The 20085-nt window shown below is 38.4% G+C and overlaps 1 protein-coding gene across 2 annotated transcripts in view; it reads right to left on the reverse strand.

Annotated features, from left to right (window-relative positions):
* The window catches only part of ksr2 (kinase suppressor of ras 2), a 136651-nt gene that overhangs the window by 89925 nt on the left and 26641 nt on the right, over nucleotides 1-20085 (reverse strand). For both annotated transcript variants that reach the window (XM_065250919.2, XM_065250918.2), the window contains exons 4-5: nucleotides 13358-13393; nucleotides 11122-11653 (exon numbers count right to left, since the gene is read on the reverse strand). In XM_065250919.2, the coding sequence (XP_065106991.1) occupies nucleotides 11122-11653; nucleotides 13358-13393 (568 nt within the window). The remainder of the gene's footprint in view (nucleotides 1-11121; nucleotides 11654-13357; nucleotides 13394-20085) is intronic.

The following is a 20085-nucleotide window of genomic DNA, read 5'->3' on the forward strand; positions in this document are numbered from 1 at the left end:
TTTGATTTAAGAATTTTTAGATAGTTGTACTTTAAACAAGACAAAAATACTAAGTAAGAAAGTTTTCAAAATTCTTAGTATTGTTGTCTTGTTTTCAGTAAAAATATAAAAAAGTCTTAAATTAAGATGCTTTTTCTTGATGAACAAAATGACCCAGGAAAATAAGTCTAGTTTTTTAGACCAAAAATATCAAGTTTAAGCAAAAAAAAATCTTCCAATGGGGTAAGCAAATATTTCTTGAATTTAGTGTTTAAGAAAAATTTTCAAGATTTTTTTGCTTACCCCATTGGCAGATTTTTTTGCAAACTATTTAAATTTGATATTTTTGGTCTAAAAACTCGACATATTTTCTTGGGTCATTTTGTTCATCAAGAAAAAGTATCTTAATTTAAGCATTTTTATATATGTTGAAAACAAGATTTTTTTTTCTTGGCAAATAATTTTTTGCAGTGTATGCTTCACTATCCGCTGATAGCCATAAGGTGTTCTTTATTTTGAACAGTGTATGTAGTATTTTAAAATTTCAACATTAACAAACTTATTTTTGTATAATGCTTAGCTTGAAACGTGTGCCTGTGTTACATTTTCATTTAAATAAATGCCTCTAATGATCTTTCCATTAGCAACGTCGAAGCAGAAACAAACAATTTTGCTTTAAAGGCAAAATGTTGATTAAAGCCTTAATATGCCAGATTAAAGGAAACATTGGGAAAATGTAATTTGTTAATCACTTTTCCATGTGCAAAGACACAGCAATTTGTGTTACTTCTTTAATAACACGTGCATATTTGGAGACGTTTAAAAGATGTATAACTGTTATATAATAATGTACATCTTTTCATTAAGTAAAACCGTATGATTGAATGTATAGGTATTACAAATACAAAGGTTATGCATAAACTATACACAAAATGTGTTGTGCTATTCTGTTTCCTGACAGTATGCTTGATAGTTTGTGTGACTTTCGTGTGCCCAAGGCGACGCTCTCTTATTTCCACATCCTTTAGATTGAATCCCCACGGTTGCATTAGAGCTGAACTATACCACACGCTCAATGAGACGATCAAATCCAGGAACATTCCTCATCTTACCGGTTAAAGTGAGAGAGGTGCAGGAAGACACCTAATCGATTCAAACACAGAAGCGGATGCAAATTTCTCAATTTCAAGCAATCCACGCCGGAAACAGTTGAAATGAAAAAGGCTACACGGTGTGATTCATGTGCCCCCGTTTTCCACCCATTCCCTGTCCTCTCCGCTGAATTTACTTCATTTTTCGGTTGAAAAAAGCGAGCGCTTAACATTTACCATGAATGCAGCGTTTCCCCCGCAAATACACACTGTCATCAAACGCTGAGCAAAAACACATTAACTCTCATACTGTACTGATCACAAACACATAAGCACACATACATTCCTATGGTTGATTTCCTAACCATAAACGATCGCACATGCATCCATTCAATTTATGCATTTGGCAAATGCTTTTATTTACTACTGCTGTGCATTCAAGCTATCCATTTTATTAGTATGAGTGTTCCTTGAAACCCTACAAGAAACTACAAGTTGCATGCATTGTACTTGCTAACGTTTACTCTTCCTAAATATATGTTTACACTGCGCATTAAACAATGTAGTAAAAAACGGCCGTTACAAAGTTACAACATTGTCAAAACGATCAACGTTTACACAGATCTTTGAAAGCGACTAACAACGCTGTATTTTACTTGCAAGTTTACTTGCACTGTGTATGTTTTCAATTGTTTCAAAATGGACAGCAGCTGGCCCTCACAATTTGAGTGCCCAGAGTTGAAACATTTTCAACTTTGTGCGAAACGTTTAGCTCGTCAATGTCACTTTTCCTTCTGCCGTCCAATCACAGTGGAGGAAGGGCGAGGCTAATATTACAACAACCACACTGCAAAAAATGACTTTCTTACTTAGTATTTTTGTCTTGTTTTCAGTAAAAATCTCTTAAAAATCTTAAATTAAGATTTAGAGCAAAATGACCTAGGAAAATAAGTCTAGTTTTTACACAAAGTAAATTAGTGCTTAAAACAAGCAAAAAAATCTGCCAATGGAATAAGAAAACATTTCTTGAAAAAAGTTTACTTTTTTCATAAACACTTAATTCAAGAAAAAAATTCTTATTATATTGGCAGATTTTTTTGCTTGTTTTAAGCACAAATTCGCTTAAATTTTATATTTTTTTTCTAAAAACTAGAATTATTTTCTTAGGTCATTTTGCTCATCAGGAAAATACATCTTAATATAAGAAATTTCTGATATTTTTACTGAAAACAAGACAAAAATACTAAGTAAGAAAGTCATGTTTTGCAGTGAACCACTGTTTCGTTCAACAACTGATAAACAACGCAAAAGTATTACAGCAACCAAAGCGCTTGGCTGGCAAGCGCCCACAGGCAGCGTCATCAGTGGCAATTTCAGCTATGTTTAAATGCTTTGGTGTACAAGATGGCAAAAGCATCAAGCAAATTGGCATCAGGCGATGTCTATAGTAAAACATTGCAAAGGAAACATCTGAAACGCAATCTATCGTCCCTAACGCGCACCACCGAATTTTTGAAACTGCGTGTACTTTATACGCGTACTGTAGGTCGTGCATGCGTGCACAGGAGTATGTAGTATGTAGGCCAGCAGAGGTAATGTATTTTGTCACAATGCGCATGCGTCAATCATATATGCTACAGTTTGAGATCAGATCAGATAGCTTGCACTCAGGCCTGGAGAGACAGCAACCTAATACAGATACATGTTGGCGTTCATTAGCATAGCAAATAACCCTTGCTAATTATCTCTACAGTGAAGAACAGCACTTAGCTCGAGAAGGGCAGAGACGATGAGAGGTGGTCTGGGACCATAAGCAAAATGAATAGCCATCCACTCCACATTAAAAAGTTTAAGAGGTGACAAAAGCGTGTTTTCAATTAGCCAGAGAGAATACGATGACCACCGAGTGTTGCATGTATTTGCACAGATATCAGCCAATGAGATCAATTCATATCAGCCATGTATCAGTCAATATATCAGAATGCATAAACTTCAGGGTTCCCACACCTTAGTTAACTTCGAATTCAAGGACCTTTCAAGGACTTTCCAGGTCCAATACCCATAAATTCAAGGACTAAATGTGGGGACACATTTCAAGTGAGCGCAAGGTTACATTGTGTCACCTTTTAAGATACATTGTTACAGTTCCCTTTCAATGGAACTCGCGCTGCGTCACTGCGGTGACACTTTGGGAACGCTTCCAGGGGTAAGTGCGTCTGAATGTGTATATCAAATATACATCTTAATGATAAAGACAGGGTGACGCGGGAGCTAAGAAGTATATCGCTATCTGAAATATTGCCAAAGATGGCATTACAGGGACGCAGGAAGTATGGCAAGGGAGACGCAGCGTCTCGTTCCCATCTCAGGGAACAACAGTTACATACATAACCTGAGATGTTTTCGTGCGTCAAACACAACTATGCAAAAAAGCATTTTGGTATGAATCAACACTTCGCATACTTTCAAAGATTTAAGCATTTAAAGCGAACAGTTTAGCACGTGTGGGTAGAAATTTGATGATATTATCCTACACTACACAGGGAATAATATGTTTTTTTTTTTCAGAAAACTTCTTGCATAAAATAATTTTAAGTACTTTCAATGACCTGTATCTATGTATGTATATTTTCAAAAACTTCCCAGGGCCTTGAATTTGTTCCCCCAGATTCACAAACTTTCAAGAATTTCAAGAACCCGTGGGAATCCTGTAAATTATCTCCACCTACAGTTACATTTATGCATTTAGCTGTTGCTTTTATGCAGTGTATTTAAGAGAGAGAATTTTTTTTTTGATCAGTATGTTCAATTTCCCTGGGAATTTAACCCACAACCTTTTGCACTGCTAACGTAATGCTCCTCCAGTTGAGCTATGGGAACAGAAACAGAAAAGCATCGCCAAATATATTCAACAGTTTAGTCTTAAAATCAGATCTAGTTACGATCCAATCACGAAGGCAACGTTACAGAATCAGATGACATGCAAATCAAACAGCGCTAATTTCATCATCTTCTCCTTTTCCGTTCCAGCAGTTCCCCCTTCAAACCTGCCAAATATGATAAAACAGCTGTCAAGCATTCACATGCCAGACCCCTTCGAAAATATCTCCCCGTGCACTCATCGCCGAAACGAAACCACGAATGCTGCGCTTCTCGTGCGACACAATGAGTGACGACCAGAAAAAAATGACATTTACGTTGCCACTCAGTGAAAGGTCTGAAAGACAAACAGACGCGTTCTCACAGCCTCCGTAATGCAGATTCTTTTCAAATATGCAAAAGGAACGACACGCTGGATGTGCTTATAAATGCCGGGAGAATTCCTCGGCTCTCTCTCATTAAAAATCCCTCATTAGGAATTCTTGAGTGTGTGCGAGAGGTCACGGGTTAATGTGAGCTGTCAAAAGGTCTGTAATTATGAGGGAGAAACATGGCGAGCGCTGGACGCTTCTTCCCATCGAGATATAAAGCATTTGCCTACCATCTAAAAGAATCCAGAACCACATACACTGCAAAAATTGATTTTCAAAAAAAAAATTCTTAGTATTTTTGTCTTGTTTTCAGTAAAAATATCTAAAAATTCTTAAATTAAGATGCTTTTTCTTGATGAGCAAAACGACCCAAGAACATAAGTCTCGTTTTTAGACAAAAAATATCAAATCTAAGTGATTTTGTGCATAAAACAAGCAAAAAAAATCTGATTTTAAAAATAATTTTTCTTGAATTTAGTTTTTAAGAAGAATGTTTTTTTGCTTACCCTATCGGCAGATTTTTTTTGCTTGATTTGATATTTTTTGTCTAAAAACTTCTTTTAAAGTTCTTTTGTCTAAAAGCTTCTTAATTTAAGAATTTTTAGTCGGAAAACAAGACAAAAACACTAAGAATTTTTTTTCTTAAAAATCATTATTTTGCAGTGTGGTTTTGGTTCAGGTGGCCCTCAAAGAGACCAGTCTTTTAACCAAGGACAGTATTAAGGGGCCAAGCACAATGTAAACTGATTGTAACTTAAATTGCATGAAAACAAATAAACCTAAGCTGTATAAAAGTCACATGTAATTAATAATTCTCAATGCAAAGGTCATGGGTTTAAATCCCAGGGGACACACTAGCAAATACATCCATGTAAATGTAGATAATCAATTGCATGTTATTAACACGTCCTTGATTGCTTCCTGAACTTCCTGTTCGGATTTCTTCCAATGTGTGATTAATTTGTCAATAGCGGCTCTCGTTCAGATCTTGTCATTCGTAATCATAATAATTTCACCTGTCCAAGAAATCGCTGCATACGAGTTAAACACATTTCAACGGCGTCAAATTGATAGAAAATCGTTCCATTGTGATTCCGATGAATTAGTTGCATAACTTATTAATTTCCCTGAGAGTAGCAATTCTCCACAATGTTTCATTATTTTGTGATTTATTATGAAACAGCTGCTCTAATGAGATACATGTAGCACCAACTCATCATTATCTGAAATGGGAAGAGAACCGAAAATATGGTGTTTCCCAATAAGCTTAAGCAAACATCAGGTAACGGCGCAATTATGGTGAAAACGTCTGCGACTGCTGATGAAACAAACCATTATGGAGTCTTTTTACTAAAGCTTTATACTCAATTTACACTTTAACAATAGCAGGGAAACAATGCAGCTTTAACAGACAAGTTAACCGAAAATATAGCACAATATAAGTCTCCATTAACTGTCGTCATTATGGAAAATGTTATAGGCAGAAGATAATGAAGTGCTCAGATGCAAAAGCCGCTAAACGCCACCAATAAAGTTTAAAAAATGAAATGATGGGTGCTTCTCGATTTTTATTTGTGCATCCTCGTTTCCTTTCCACCCTCCTAGGATGCAAGCGAGGAAAGGCATTAACTGAAATGGCATATCCTCTCTGTATTCCTTCTCTATTATTAAGTGCATTAAAATAGCCCAAAATATAAAAAAATCTAGTTAAATAAACACTCATATTCTTACTACATTAAAATAAAGACATACTTAAAAGTGCTCTAAAATAATGTATATGTCTATATCACTAATCATTTATAGATCGGTGATCTATACCAAAATATTAAATATACTGTCTGAAATGAGTCTACATTTACAATAATTTAAAGGGGACAGAGAATGAAAAACCATTTTTACCTTGTCTTTGTTGAACAATGGTAGTCTACCCGCATTCACGAACATACAAAAAGTGCTAAACATGCTAAATATCTCAGTCTCATAGAAATTCCTCTTTTAGAAATTTCAGCCAGAAAACGGCCCAATCTGAAAAACTGATGCTTATGACATCACAGGCATCTCACTGCCCCTCCACTTTAAAATAATTGGCTACATTTTTTGAGTGGCAGCAAAGTCAGCCAATCAGTAATGAGATTGCAAGTTTAGCCAGTAGGGGGAGCCAAAAAGATGCAAAACCACTTGTTTATAATCCCCCACCCTAATAGAGCTATCTGAGAGAGGTTTTTAGGAAGCTTCTAAGGCATTACAGACCCAAACAAAAAATGTTTTGTCTACATGTCACATCACAGAACAAGGATAAATACCCCGTTCAATCATTCTATGTCACCTTTAATGATTGATACAAAGATTTATGCATGTTTAAAGACATGATGATGTGAAGGGGGAGGAGATTTATATGTGCGTCAAGTTTAGTTGATAAAACACTTCCGCATAGGATACCCTTGTGTATCCTCGCTCATGACTCCTCAAGAAGCCTGCTCGTGGTACAATTAAAGAATTGAGATGTCCTACACGATTTTCAGGTCGTATGATGTGGGACGACCCAGAACGAGGAGGCGAGGAAGCATATTAACAATTTCCCCGCCAAGAGAAAACATTTGCATGAAAAAAACGTGTTCCTGATGAGTTTTTATGGTAATCTGTAATACCACGCTTATCCACTAGATGGCGCTCAATTTATAAAAAAAACTGAAGCAAAAAATATTTATTATTTTTACACTCCGTGTATGTTTTGATCATCATTCTGAATCTGATCTCTAACAAAATTCCTTCACAGAAATGCAATTACTTTGGCTTTTTGTAAAAAAAAATATTTAAGAGTTTTTAAACAAAGAAAAAATAAAGGGGAGTGGGATCGGCAATGGACCTCCGAAACGGAAATCGATCTTGGGTGAACTAACCACAGGTCTGTCGGTGCCGACAACATTTTAAATTCTGGCTTTCATCATTTGCAATGTTTCTAGTTGCATTTTTAGTGATTTTGCAACTTTTTGTCCAAAGAAGTGGATTTTTTAGAAGAAGAGGGTTTTGCCAAAAAAGCTTGCATGCACTTAGAGGGTTTTGAAGAGAAATATCTTGTTTAATACCTTAGAGGGATAGTTCACCCAAAAATTTAAATTCTGTCATCATTTACTCACTCTCATGTTGTTACAAACTCGCATAAATGTCTTTGTTTTGATGAACACAAAGGACGATATTTTAAGAAATGTTTGTAACCAAACCTTCCCCGGACCCCATTCACTTCTAAAGTAAGAAAAAAGAATACTATGAAAGTAAATTGAGTCCACGAACGGTTTGGTTACAAACATTTCTTAAAATATTGTCCTCAAAAAAATATATCTTTAATCTGAAAACCAATGAAATGACTAAAATGACATTTGTGAAATTAGGCATTTCAATTACTGAATAATAACCTTTCATTGCCATAATAGTGAAAACAACATGTCAGACACACATAAAGGGCCCTATCTTGCACCCAGCGCAATTGACTTTGTCAGTGACGCATGTATCATTCGTATTTTACACCGGCGCACAGCGGGTTTTTCCCTCCACAGACGCACGTCGACAAACTAGGGAATGAACTTGCGCTCCCTGGGCGGTTCAGCGCAAAAAGGAGGCGTGTTGCGGCGCAAACCATCCCTGATGCTATTTTGCAGTTTCGAAAAACAATTGCGCCACTGACCAAATACAACGCGCACACACTTTGTTTATCTAATCTACACAGATGCAACAGTTATTTTTGCAAATCATAAATTGTTACACTAAAAAATATTAACACATGAGAAAAGGGGAATAATAGTGGTGAGCATTGTGGTGATAGTTTTTATTTATTGTGTGGCTGCGTTAAAAAAATCTCATGCAAATAACGATTAAAATATTTTCATAAGAAACCTTAATGTATATGAACTTGATTTGTAAGTGTACTTTGGGGTTGGACCTTGCTTGCGTTTCTTGGGTCCGATTTCAAAGCCCCCAAACCCTTTCAGCGGTGAGGGTGGACGCAGCGATGTCCTCTGCTGGCGTCAGGTCCTGAGACAGATCCACCTCCCGTTACACGGCGTGCCCGATTTATGCTGGCAAGCCTGGGATTCCCCCATCTCCTGACATCGTTGTAGTGCTTGGCGCAACGATGGGGGTGCCAGCTGATGAGACAATTTTGGCTATTTCCTCCCACGCCAGTTTAACCGACGCTGATTTGGGCAGGTTTCTCCTATCCCCATACAAAACAACTTCTCTGTCTTTGACTGCTCTTACAAGAACGTCGGTCTCCTCGGCTGTGAACCGCTCCTGGCGTGCGCCTGGTAAATCCGTCATAATAATAGCAACCCGCCATGGAACTTGCGCCCTTGCGTTTAAAGGGAATGTTGGATAGCGTTCTGATTGGTTTATTTGACGTTACGCCCAAACCACACCTATGAATAATGAACCTACTTCAGACCAACCCCTTATTGATTTGCGCCTGGCGCAAGAGTTATTTCTCCCGCCGGGAAAATAGCAACAGTGCCCAAGATCCGCCCACAAAGTCACTTGCGCATTGCGCTTCTCACTTGCGCATTGCGCTTCGCACTTGCGTTTCAGATCGTTAAAATAGGGCCCAAAGAGTTTTGCATTTAAACTATTCAAATATTAGTAAGTCTTAGCTCTAGTAAGCATTGTATGTAACCTACAACATTTCATAGATTAAAACATAATATATTAATTCCAAACAAACAAGAGACTGTGCATGGTCTTCTCGCACATTAAACTTGTCAAAATGTTGCAGAACTGGATATCTGACTTACATGAGCACTGTTTGCTACACACTGTTTTACAAACAAATACATCAACACCCTGGTGAGATGCCATAGCGGACATGAAATGTTGCCGAAATAAGGGCTTTAACAACCAAATGAGCTTGCAGTACCAAATTTACAAAGAAGACACAAGCTGTTTTTGGTATGACATACATGTGCACGCCTACATTTACTGCTACATAACATAACAGATCACCTCTTTGTTAAAAATAAACATGCAGTATCAGTGCCTGATCACAAACTGCCCTAGATAATCCCAAATGGACAATACAGGTCCCAAATCAGGTCTGATGGAGGTATAAGCACAGTTTTGTCCTGATTGGATTTCCCTATTTGCTGGCCAGACTCTTATTAAAGGAACATGAAGCGGGTCTGGATCATATCACAACATAATGACCCTAAAGCCATTGAATTCAGTTTACTGATCTGAGGATGCATCCAATCTATTTTTCTTCCATATAGACATTCTTAAACCTAAATGAAGGCCTAATTTCTAATCTAATCTAATGACTTTAGGACTTCTAGGGTAGTTTCCCAGACAGGGATTAGACTGGTCCTAGACTAAAATAAATGTAAGATCTGTTCAAACTTGAAACAACTTGCACTGACATAACCTAAAAAACATCAGTGTCCTTTGTTTTGCCTCAAAATGCACACAATGTCATGACTGGGTACAGGAATCAGGACGCAAGTGCAGGGTTCACCATGAAATAAATAATATTTAATATAAAATGAACAGAAACAAAACACGAGGAGTAAAACCGTAACACAGGAACACGCAGTACATGGAACACAGGAACAGACATGAACGTAATGACAATGACAATGATCCGGCGACAGGTGAGAAACAGACAGCAGTATAAATACACAACACTTAACAGGGAACAGGTGTGATGAATCAGTCCGTGAATTGTCCAGGTGACGTAATCGGAGAGACAAACAAAACATGACACGGATCACCGTGACATGACCCCTCCCTCTACGAGTGGCTACCAGACACTCACATAAACAAAACAAACACAAAAGTCTGGTAGCGAGAGTCCAAGGGAGGGGTGGAGGGCTTGGGGACCCTGGGAAAGCCGGCAGCCGCCGGGATGAGACCAACAGGAACGGTAGGCCGGACTGCGCCAGGAGAACTGGAGCGATCGCTCCGAGAACCGAGGCAGACGAATTACCCCCCTCCTGGGAATCGCCGACGATCAGCTGCCCCCGGAAATCATCTCCCATCCCCTCGCGGAAACGGAGACCCTCTCACGGTAGCCACCCCGGGGAAATGATCGGGCGTGGTCCGTTCCGGATCCCCCTGCGAGCAGGATGGTGGTCCTCCGGGGGACCGTCGACGACGACTCAACCGTTGGGGGACCGCCTGGGCCGATCCTCCTCCCGCATGCTCGCAGGAGCGAGCGATCGCTCACGGTGGTCCCCAAGAGACATCGGGGCTGATGGGGAATGAACCCCGATGTCACTACTCCCCCTCGACGAAACTCCTGGGGGAGCCGCCCTCCGTGAACTCGCTGCGTCCAGTCTGGCCGGATCATTCTGTCATGACTGGGTACAGGAATCAGGACGCAAGTGCAGGGTTCACCATGAAATAAATAATATTTAATATAAAATGAACAGAAACAAAACACGAGGAGTAAAACCGTAACACAGGAACACGCAGTACATGGAACACAGGAACAGACATGAACGTAATGACAATGACAATGATCCGGCGACAGGTGAGAAACAGACAGCAGTATAAATACACAACACTTAACAGGGAACAGGTGTGATGAATCAGTCCGTGAATTGTCCAGGTGACGTAATCGGAGAGACAAACAAAACATGACACGGATCACCGTGACACACAAGTAATGTTTTTAGTAAGGCATGTTTGTTAAAACTAGTTATATTTCCTTATAAAATTGAGGCCTTTCCCTGGCTTAAGCTAACCACCCACTAGCGCCAAGAGAGGTCACACTAAATACTGACTTTTATAATAGTATATAATGTGGTTTGACTCACTTGGGCGTCTGTGCGTCGTCTATTCGGTTTCCCAGCTGGAATTCATGAGATTTACTGCGGTGCAGAGATGTGAACCCCGGAAGAAGATGAATGAGCTTCCGGTTGGCAGGCGGCGGCGTTCCTGGGGCCTTTAGTTTATTCCTGCGCCTAACCTGTGGAGTGCCCGGAGGGGTCATGGTGTTCACTACTAAAGGAGTCCGAGGAGGTGTGTGAGCAAAGTGCCTCTGTCTGGGGGAGGGAGGAAGAGAGTGATGTCCTGTATCCAGAGGAGACGGAAACAGGCCGCAGTGAGCGTCCACGGTAAGCCGGTCCGCCTGAGACTGTAGATGCGGGGAGTAAAAGGGGGGCGCCAGCGCCTGGGGGCTCTGACATAAGTGCTGGCTATAACGGGAGTGCAGTTTAGGACTCTGCGAGAGCTGTAGACGAACCCATTGACTGTGGTCTGCTGGACCCACTGGGGTATTTTCTTTACCCGATTCAGAAGTAGGCCATTGAATGGACCAATCCTGCTTGGGCTGGGTACCGCTGGATCCTGTGGACAGACAATGTGGGAGGTGCGTGTTTACTTCAAGAGCAGTATAAATAGGTACAGCATAAGGAACGGGATGCGAGAAGATAAGCCCAAAAGGGATGTGAGAACAGAAGAAAAGTAAAAAAGAAAACAGAAGACAGATGGAGGAGAGGAGCAGGAAAAGGAGAGGAGGAGTAAGAACAGAAAGAGGAAAGGAGAAAAGAGGAAAGAAGGAGTAAATCAGGGGTAGAAGTAGAAGCAGGAAGAGGAGAGGAGGAGTAGAATCAGGAAAAAGAGAGAAGAAGAAAAGAGAGGAGGAGCAGGAAGAGGACAGGAGGAGCAGGAAGAAAAGAAAGGAGGAGCAGGAAAAGGAGAGGAGGAGTAGAAGCAGGAATAAAAGAGGAGAAGAAAGAAAAGACAATAGGTGTAGGAGCAGGAAGAGAAGAGAAGGAGTAGAAGCAGGAAGAGAAGCAGGAGTATGAGTAGGAAGAGAAGAGGAGGAGCAGGAAGAAAAAAGAAGAGGGGCAGGAAGAAAAGAAAGGAGGAGCAGGAAAAGGAGAGGAGGAGTAGAAGCAGGAAAAGAAGAGGAGAAGAAAGAAAAGACAATAGGTGTAGGAGCAGGAAGAGGAGAGGAGGAGTAGAAGCAGGAAAAGAAGAGGAGAAGAAAGAAAAGAAAATAGGTGTAGGAGCAGGAAGAGAAGAGGAGGAGTAGGAGCAGGAAGAGAAGAGAAGAGGAGAGGAGCAGGAAGAAAAGAAAGGAGAATCAGAAGGAGGAGAGGAGGAGTAGGATCAGGAAGAGGAGGAGTAGGAGGAGAAGAGGAGATGAACAAGAAGAGGAGAAGAGGAGTAGAAGCAGGAAAAAGAGAGAAGGAAGAAAAGAGAGGAGGAGCAGGAAGAGAAGAGGAGGAGTAGGAGCAGAAAGAGAAGAGGAGCAGCAGGAAGACAAGAGAAGAGGAGCAGGAAGAGGAAAGAGAGGAGTAGAAGCAGGAAAAGAAGAGGAGAAGAAAGAAAAAAAAATAGGTGTAGGAGCAGGAAGATAAGAGGAGAAGAGCAGGAAGAAAAGAAAGGAGGAGCAAAAAGAAGAGAGGAGGAGTAGGAGCAGGAAGAGGAGGAGTAGGAGGAGAAGAGGATATGAGCAAGAAGAGGAGAGGAGGAGTGAGAGCAGGAAGAGGAGAGGAGGAGTAGAAGGAAGAGAAGGGAAGGGAAGGGTAAGTAAAGAGATAAAGAGAAAAGAGAAAAAGTAAAAAGAAAAGATAGATACAAAAAGGGGAGACAAGAAAAGAAGAGAAAGAGGGAGTAATATAAAGAAGAGACAAGACAAAAAGAAAATGAGATGCGAAACAAAAAAGAAAAAAAGAAGAGACAAGAAAAGAGACAGTTATAGAAGATAGAAAAGGAGAAGAGATGAGACAAGAAGAAACATAAAAAGAAGCATAAAATAGGGATGAGATAAAAAGAGGAGAAAAAGTTGTGAAGAGAGAAGTGATAGAGAAGAAGTAAAGGGAGATAAGAAAAGACATAATGAAGAGAGACCAGATGACAAAAAGGGGACGAGATGAGAAAAGTACCAAGTACCAGATGAAGGATGTCAACAGTGAAGAGACTCAGACTCCATCTATCATGTCAAACAGATAGAGAAAGATGAGAGTGATTGAGAGGAAAGTGAATTGAAATGTCTTAATGCAATGATCACTAAAACATACAGCAGTGATAAAAACATCTCACCTCCATTACTCTGGAACTTGTCGTCCTCCAGTTGTTCTAAAAAAACACACACAAAGTAAAACTAGATGTTAACAGAAATTAAAGTAAACAATGTATAAATGGTCCCAATGAGGCAGTGCTCTTTAAAAAGGTCCATCTCTGGACCATTTATTTTGGCACCAAAATGTACATCTGAGGTACTAATATTATACTCTTTAGGTGCAAAATGTGTACTTTTTGAAAGGTTACTGCCTCGGTGACAACTAGGAACTGTTTTTTGACCATTTGTTTTACTGAGTGAGAATAACAAAATTATCAAAGCTAATTAGTCTCCCATTACAGTTAAAATTTCTGTCTTAAACTACAAATCTATCTTGTTTTCATATTATTTATGTAAGATTATATTTTATTTACTCCTCCTATGTTTATCTGTACTCACAGCTGTACGTCTCCTTTATCTGTGGACTGCATTTCTAATATCAAGATTTTAACTCGCTTAGTTAATAGGCTTTATGCCCAGCTGCACTACTTCCTGAACTTCAGCCAGCTCCTTGTTTCCTGTCTGCCATTATTGGACAAACTGATTAATCCAGGTGTTCCTGACCTCAGTTGTCACAAACAAACTGATTAATCCAGGTGTGTCTGACCTCAGTAGTCACAACAACAATAATCAGACACACCTGGATCAATCAGTTTGTCCAATAATGGCAGACAGGAAACAAGGAGCTGGCTGAAGTTCAGGAAGTAGTGCAGCTGGGCATAAAGCCTATTGTTTTGCAATTAACTTTTTTATTTCAACCTCTTTACAATGGATTCACCCACTTGTTTAATCTAGGGGAAATATAAATGAAAAACTCTATGAAATGACAAAAAAATTCAAGTCAACTTTATCTAGTAATACACCTTTTACTTCAAAGAGACAGACTTCAAAAAAGCCCCATCATGTTCCCTATTTCATAATTTGTGACACTGGACCACAAAACCAGTCATAAGGGTGATTTAAAAAAAAAATGAGATTTATACATCATCTGAATAAATAAGCTTTCCATTGATGTATGGTTTGTTAGGATAGGACAATATTTGGCTGAGATACAACCATGTGAAACTCTGGAATCTAAGGGTGAAAAAAAATCAAAATATTAATAATTTCGCCTTTAAAGTTGTCCAAATCAAGTCCTTACTAGCAACAAATATTATTAAAGAATTATTAATTATTTCATCATTTTCTCATCCTTATGATGTTAATACAAAATAATGCCTATACTGACAGTTATAATATGCCTTAGGTGAATGTGAACAATTGAGAAATTAAACGCATATGTTATTGGATGATTGATGATTGATTCATTTTTTTAACTTTGATAAGAAATGTATATGTATATGTGAAGATTATTATTTTACATTTGATTATTATCATTCAATTTTTTAACCTGCACTGTAAAAAATACTTTTTTCTGCCTTAAAATTTTTTGTTAATTCAACTCGGATTTACAAGTCATTTTCAACTTATCTTGACTAGAGATGAGTTGTTATAACTACAGGTGAGTTGTTATAACTTATAAAATCAAGTTGACTTTTCTCAACTATATTTTTACAAGTTGTGACAACTCATCTCTGTTGACATGACTTGTAAATCTGATTTAACAAAAAAATTTAGGCAGCAAAGTATTTTTTACAGTGTGAAAACTGATAAAACAACCAGAAAAAACTGAACAGCACCGTGTTTTCCAACCCAGTCTCACACCATGGCGTCAATATTTGACGACACTTGACCATGCGTCAATATGTTGACGCGGAGGGTATACCTTTCGCGTCACTTTTTGACGAACTGGGGACTTCAATACTATCAGGTACGCGAAATTCTCTTTCCTATTTTCTTACCATTTTCTACCATTTTCGCGTCGGTTTAGGGTTAGATTTACATAATGACATCCCTACCCAAACCTATCCCTAACCCCAATGTCAGTTGACAACTGTTTAATTTCGCGTACCTAATAGTATTGAAGTCCCCAGTTCGTCAAAAAGTGACGCGAAAGGTATACCCTCCGCGTCAACATATTGACGCATGGTCAAGTGTCGTCAAATATTGACGCCATGGGTGTGAGACTGTGTTGTGTTTTCAAGTGCATATTTATTTGTGCAGGTTCCTATTATTTGTTCTTATTTTTTTACTGACCATATGCATACTTTTTTACTCACCATATACTTCAAATATATAACAATATTTGAAATGTATCACATTGAGGCTAGTTTATTATTTTTAATTTTTGTGGTGCAGCCAGTGAAAATGTTGGCAGGACAAGTAAAAAATGTAACCACTTGCCTGAACAGGCCTGAGGAAAAACCCACAAAGGTATAATTTTAGAATAAGATTAATCCACACATGACAATTCACAAAAAAATAATAAATACAGAATTATGCTGCATTTACACCAACCGCGTTAGAGGCGTGAAGCGCGAATGATTTCAATGTTAAGTCAATGTGAAGACGCGTTGACGCGCGTCAGGAGGTCCCGCTGCGCGGAAGACGCGTTTCCGCCTCTTTCACGCGTGAAGCTCGCGTGAAAGGCGCGAATTGAGCGTTATGCGTGGTACGCGCGGTAAGCGAATTTGCGGCTGATGCCCGAGATGAAAAATTTGAATTCGAAAATTTGAAAATTTGAAATTTTAAAATTTTGCGCTGCGTTAACCAATCAGGAGCCTGCTTGCTGCTGTGGTGGCAGCCCCGCCCAGAGTCACTCATTCAACCAACGCTTGATATTGTCCATAAGCAGTCACCCGGAGCTATACGACACAAGTTCTTATTTCTATAGAGGAGACAGGAATAAAAAGGACCTCGCTTGGAAGAGTTTCAGTTAGGACATTGGGGAACCTGGTAATTGTAATACACACTTCACTTTTGAGTCACGTGCCGTTTATCGACCCGCACCGTTTATTTTCCCCCTATAGTAAGGTTACCAAATACAAACTGGTAACTCTCTCGATAAATGCACAATCAACATCAGTCATTTTGCAAACAGACAACCGCATAGCACTTGCCCCTCCCATAAGAAGCGGAGTTTGCCTCCGACGTGCGTCAAATTCTTGCTTTTTCCGCGCGTCTACTCCGCTCTACACGCGCGAATGCATCCAAATTGTTCAAGCGGCAAACCACGCGCGGTAGACGCGATTTTGATGCCCGAAACGCGGTTGGTGTAAACTCAGCATTACAGTGCTTCCATTGGGGCCCATCTTTATAATCTTGCCCAGGGCCCCACAAACCCACGGGCCGGCCCTGTCCAGGGTCACGTCTTTCAGTTTTCCCCTCTTATCCTCTCTCTCACAAACAAGTGCATTTATGTTAAACTCTGCATTCGAAAAGGCCAAACAGTGATCCATTTTTTTCAGATAAAACATGGCTAAATCTTAGAATCTGATGAAAATATCCCAGTAATTAAGCTTTAGAAAATGTCTATAAGTCTTTGGCGATCAGGTAGGCTGTTGACATTTGATTGATGGCGTCTTTATTTAGAACAGCTGATAGACAGGAACATGAACAGGAACCCACACAGTGCAATGTGATACAGAACAATGCATGCTTCAATACTTACTAGTTAGTGTTAAAGTAAACATAGTTCAATTTTTAATCTTAGTAAATCATTCTAATACTACATATTAAAGTCAGATTAAATATCTAATCTCATGTTAAATTTAAAAGGCATTATAAATTACTCATAATCCACAAATAAAAAATAACTCTCCCTCCTGTGGTTTAAACTTGGACTATGATGCTGTGAGTACAATTGAGGCCAGAGCTCTTCACACACACACACACACACAAACACGCGTGCGTGCACGTTCGCTCTATTGGGCAGATAACCAGGATGGTTAGATAAGTGTTTGGTAGTCCTAAGGATGAGACCCCTGGGCATGGCTGGAGGACACTTCTGATGGTTTTCTAAAGGTTTGGGAGACGCTGAAATGAGCATTTTAATTAAAGCGGAGATGACAAACAACCTACTCAAAGTTTAAAAGTCTTAAACACGGCCAAAGCTCGACCTGCTCGACTCGAGATGTGAAGTCTAGTTGTTTACATGACCGAGAGATCAATAACTATTTGGTCATCTGAATGCTTTGCATGGCGCCAGACAAACACGCAATAACATTTCTCATGCTGACATACAAATAAACATTTCCGAGATAGGCAACCCCAATTCTACATCAAATTAAAGGGATAATTTACTAAAAAATTTTATTATGTCATAATTTACCCAAACCTGTAAAACGGTGCTGTAAAACCATTTTTCAGCACCGTCTGACTTTCATAGTAGTATTTTTCCTACTATGGAAGCAAATGGTGCTTGTTTATTACCAATAACTTTCTTTGTGTTCATCAGAACAAAGAAATTTAAACAGATTTGTAACAACAAAAGTGTAAACAGTAAATAGACAGTAAATTATTTTTGGGTGAACTATCCTTTTAAGTTTAAAGTAATATTATGTTGATATGAATTATTGATCACTTATTTTTTTTAATTGCAAATTGAAATAGATTCAAAAGGTTGTTGTGTTTACTTTTCTTAACATTTCATCTCCCCACCCCCATGGTGGTCTTGTCTATCATCAATTTTCGACCTCAGGATTCACCTCTCTTGCAGCAGAAGGGTGCGAATAAACCTGTCTGAAGTGTAATAGATGGTGGCTTTGCTGCGGTTGTAAATAATTCCTCAGTGGTTGATCTCGTAAAACACCAAATCTGTTTTAAATGGGTACAGCGCATATCATACATGTACATTTTATTTTCTCTGTTATCTGTAGAGGTGCATATGTTTTACTTTTATTATTATTACAAAAAAGTACACTGTAAAAATCTGTTTCAACTTAAAAAGAAAATGTTAACAAAAAACAACTAATATTTTTAAGTTGATTTTACCAAAAATGTTAGGGCAGCACAAAAACTTACTTTTGAAGTTGAAACAGAAATCGTTTTACAGTGATTCTTTGCTGTAAAAAAATATTTTGTGGCTTAGTAAATTTAACTAAATAAAATGAGTAAATTCTATTATAATTATTGTTTTCAACTAAATTTGAGTAAAAATAACTCAAAAAAGGTGAGTAATTCTAAATAAACACATTATTTAGTAATTTTAACTAAATTTTATCAAATAAAATTTGTAAGTTGGAAATTAACTTAATAATTTTGTGTTAAAACTACTTGAATTATTTTAGTAACCTAGGCAGTGGACTTGTATACTGTTATAAATAATATGCTGGACTTACTTAAAAATATAGTGCAGCATTTTTGCATCCACTTTTTAAGTACGTTAACATGGAATTTTAAGCAAATGTAAGCTTAAATTGCTTAAAATTCCATGCAAAACTTACTTAAAAAATTGCAATTGCTTAAAATTCCATGTAAAACTAATTTTAAATAGGGGATGCAAAAATGGTGCACTATATTTTAATTTTTTTAGTAAATCCAACTTATTATTTTTTTCGGTGTAGATTACCATTACCTTATTTTTTAGGCCTCCCTTTCAATTAAAGGCAATGGGAATCGACTGTATTATCATCTACCGGATAATAGACTGACTAATCAAAGCAATAGAAACACAATTTTGGTATTTGTACCTGTGATGAGTTTCACACCAAATTGTAATACTTCAGGTTTGGGGTTTGTTCAGCAATGCTAACAATGATGCTTGCCGTTCTAATGATATAATGTCCAAGCTACAGAACAAAACTAAGAGGGAAACGCAGTGGATAATGATCTACCAAATCCTAATAAGAACATGTAAACAGTGTTTCTCAAACAATGCATTTGCACTCGCAGCTATTGCCTGGCAACAGTGTCTTACACAACCACTACAAAGAGTGTCGCATGTGTTTGTCTATTACGACCCCATTATCATTCACTCGTCCAAAATACTGTCAGAAAACAACTCAACATAAGTGTCAAGATGAATAACACATGCACATATACCCAATTACAACAGTTATAAGTTCTCTAATGAGGTTTTGCTCAAACAATACAGCTATATATGTCTTTGTGACCAAAGGATAATGACTTCAGAGTGATCCTTGTGTCAAGAAAGTGCTAATTATATGAGCTCTCCGCAGTCCAAAGAAACAGATACCAAGTGTTACTTGGATACGGGTCAATGGCATATTCGAGATATTTTTCGAAAGCCGGGGACACACTTAACTAACAATTGAAGACTGAACTCAACACACTCAACACATTTGACAGTTAGAGAGGGGCGCAAACATAAAGATTAACAAAAAAACTATAAAGTTACACACTAAGCCTACTGTCTATCGCCGGGCAGGTTTTGAGCGTCGCCTGTTTCGCAAAAACATTTTGATCGCCGCCTAGTGGCTGGCTGCTTTATAGGTCATTAACCCCGCCTTTTCCATTTAAACAAATGAGAGATGAGCCAAATCAGAGATGAGTGATTTTGGCTTAAGTTTTTCTCCAATACATGTTTTTAGAGTATACGGTCTCTAACCTCATTACATAATTAGAAAGCCAAATACTGTCAATCCATACATCACACATCAATGTAAAGCTTATTTTAAACTACATATATCTATTCTATATCTATTCTGTTCTGTATCAGTTGTATTCTGTTCCATGTCTATTCTATTCTATTTTATATCTATTATATTCTATTCTATTCTGTTCTATTCTGTTCTATATCTATTCTCTTCTATGTATTTTCTATATCTATTCAGTTCTATATCTATTTTATTCAATTCTATATCTGTTC

This window comes from Paramisgurnus dabryanus, chromosome 5 (assembly GCF_030506205.2).
Source record: "Paramisgurnus dabryanus chromosome 5, PD_genome_1.1, whole genome shotgun sequence".
In the NCBI taxonomy this organism is placed as follows: Eukaryota; Metazoa; Chordata; class Actinopteri; order Cypriniformes; family Cobitidae; genus Paramisgurnus; species Paramisgurnus dabryanus.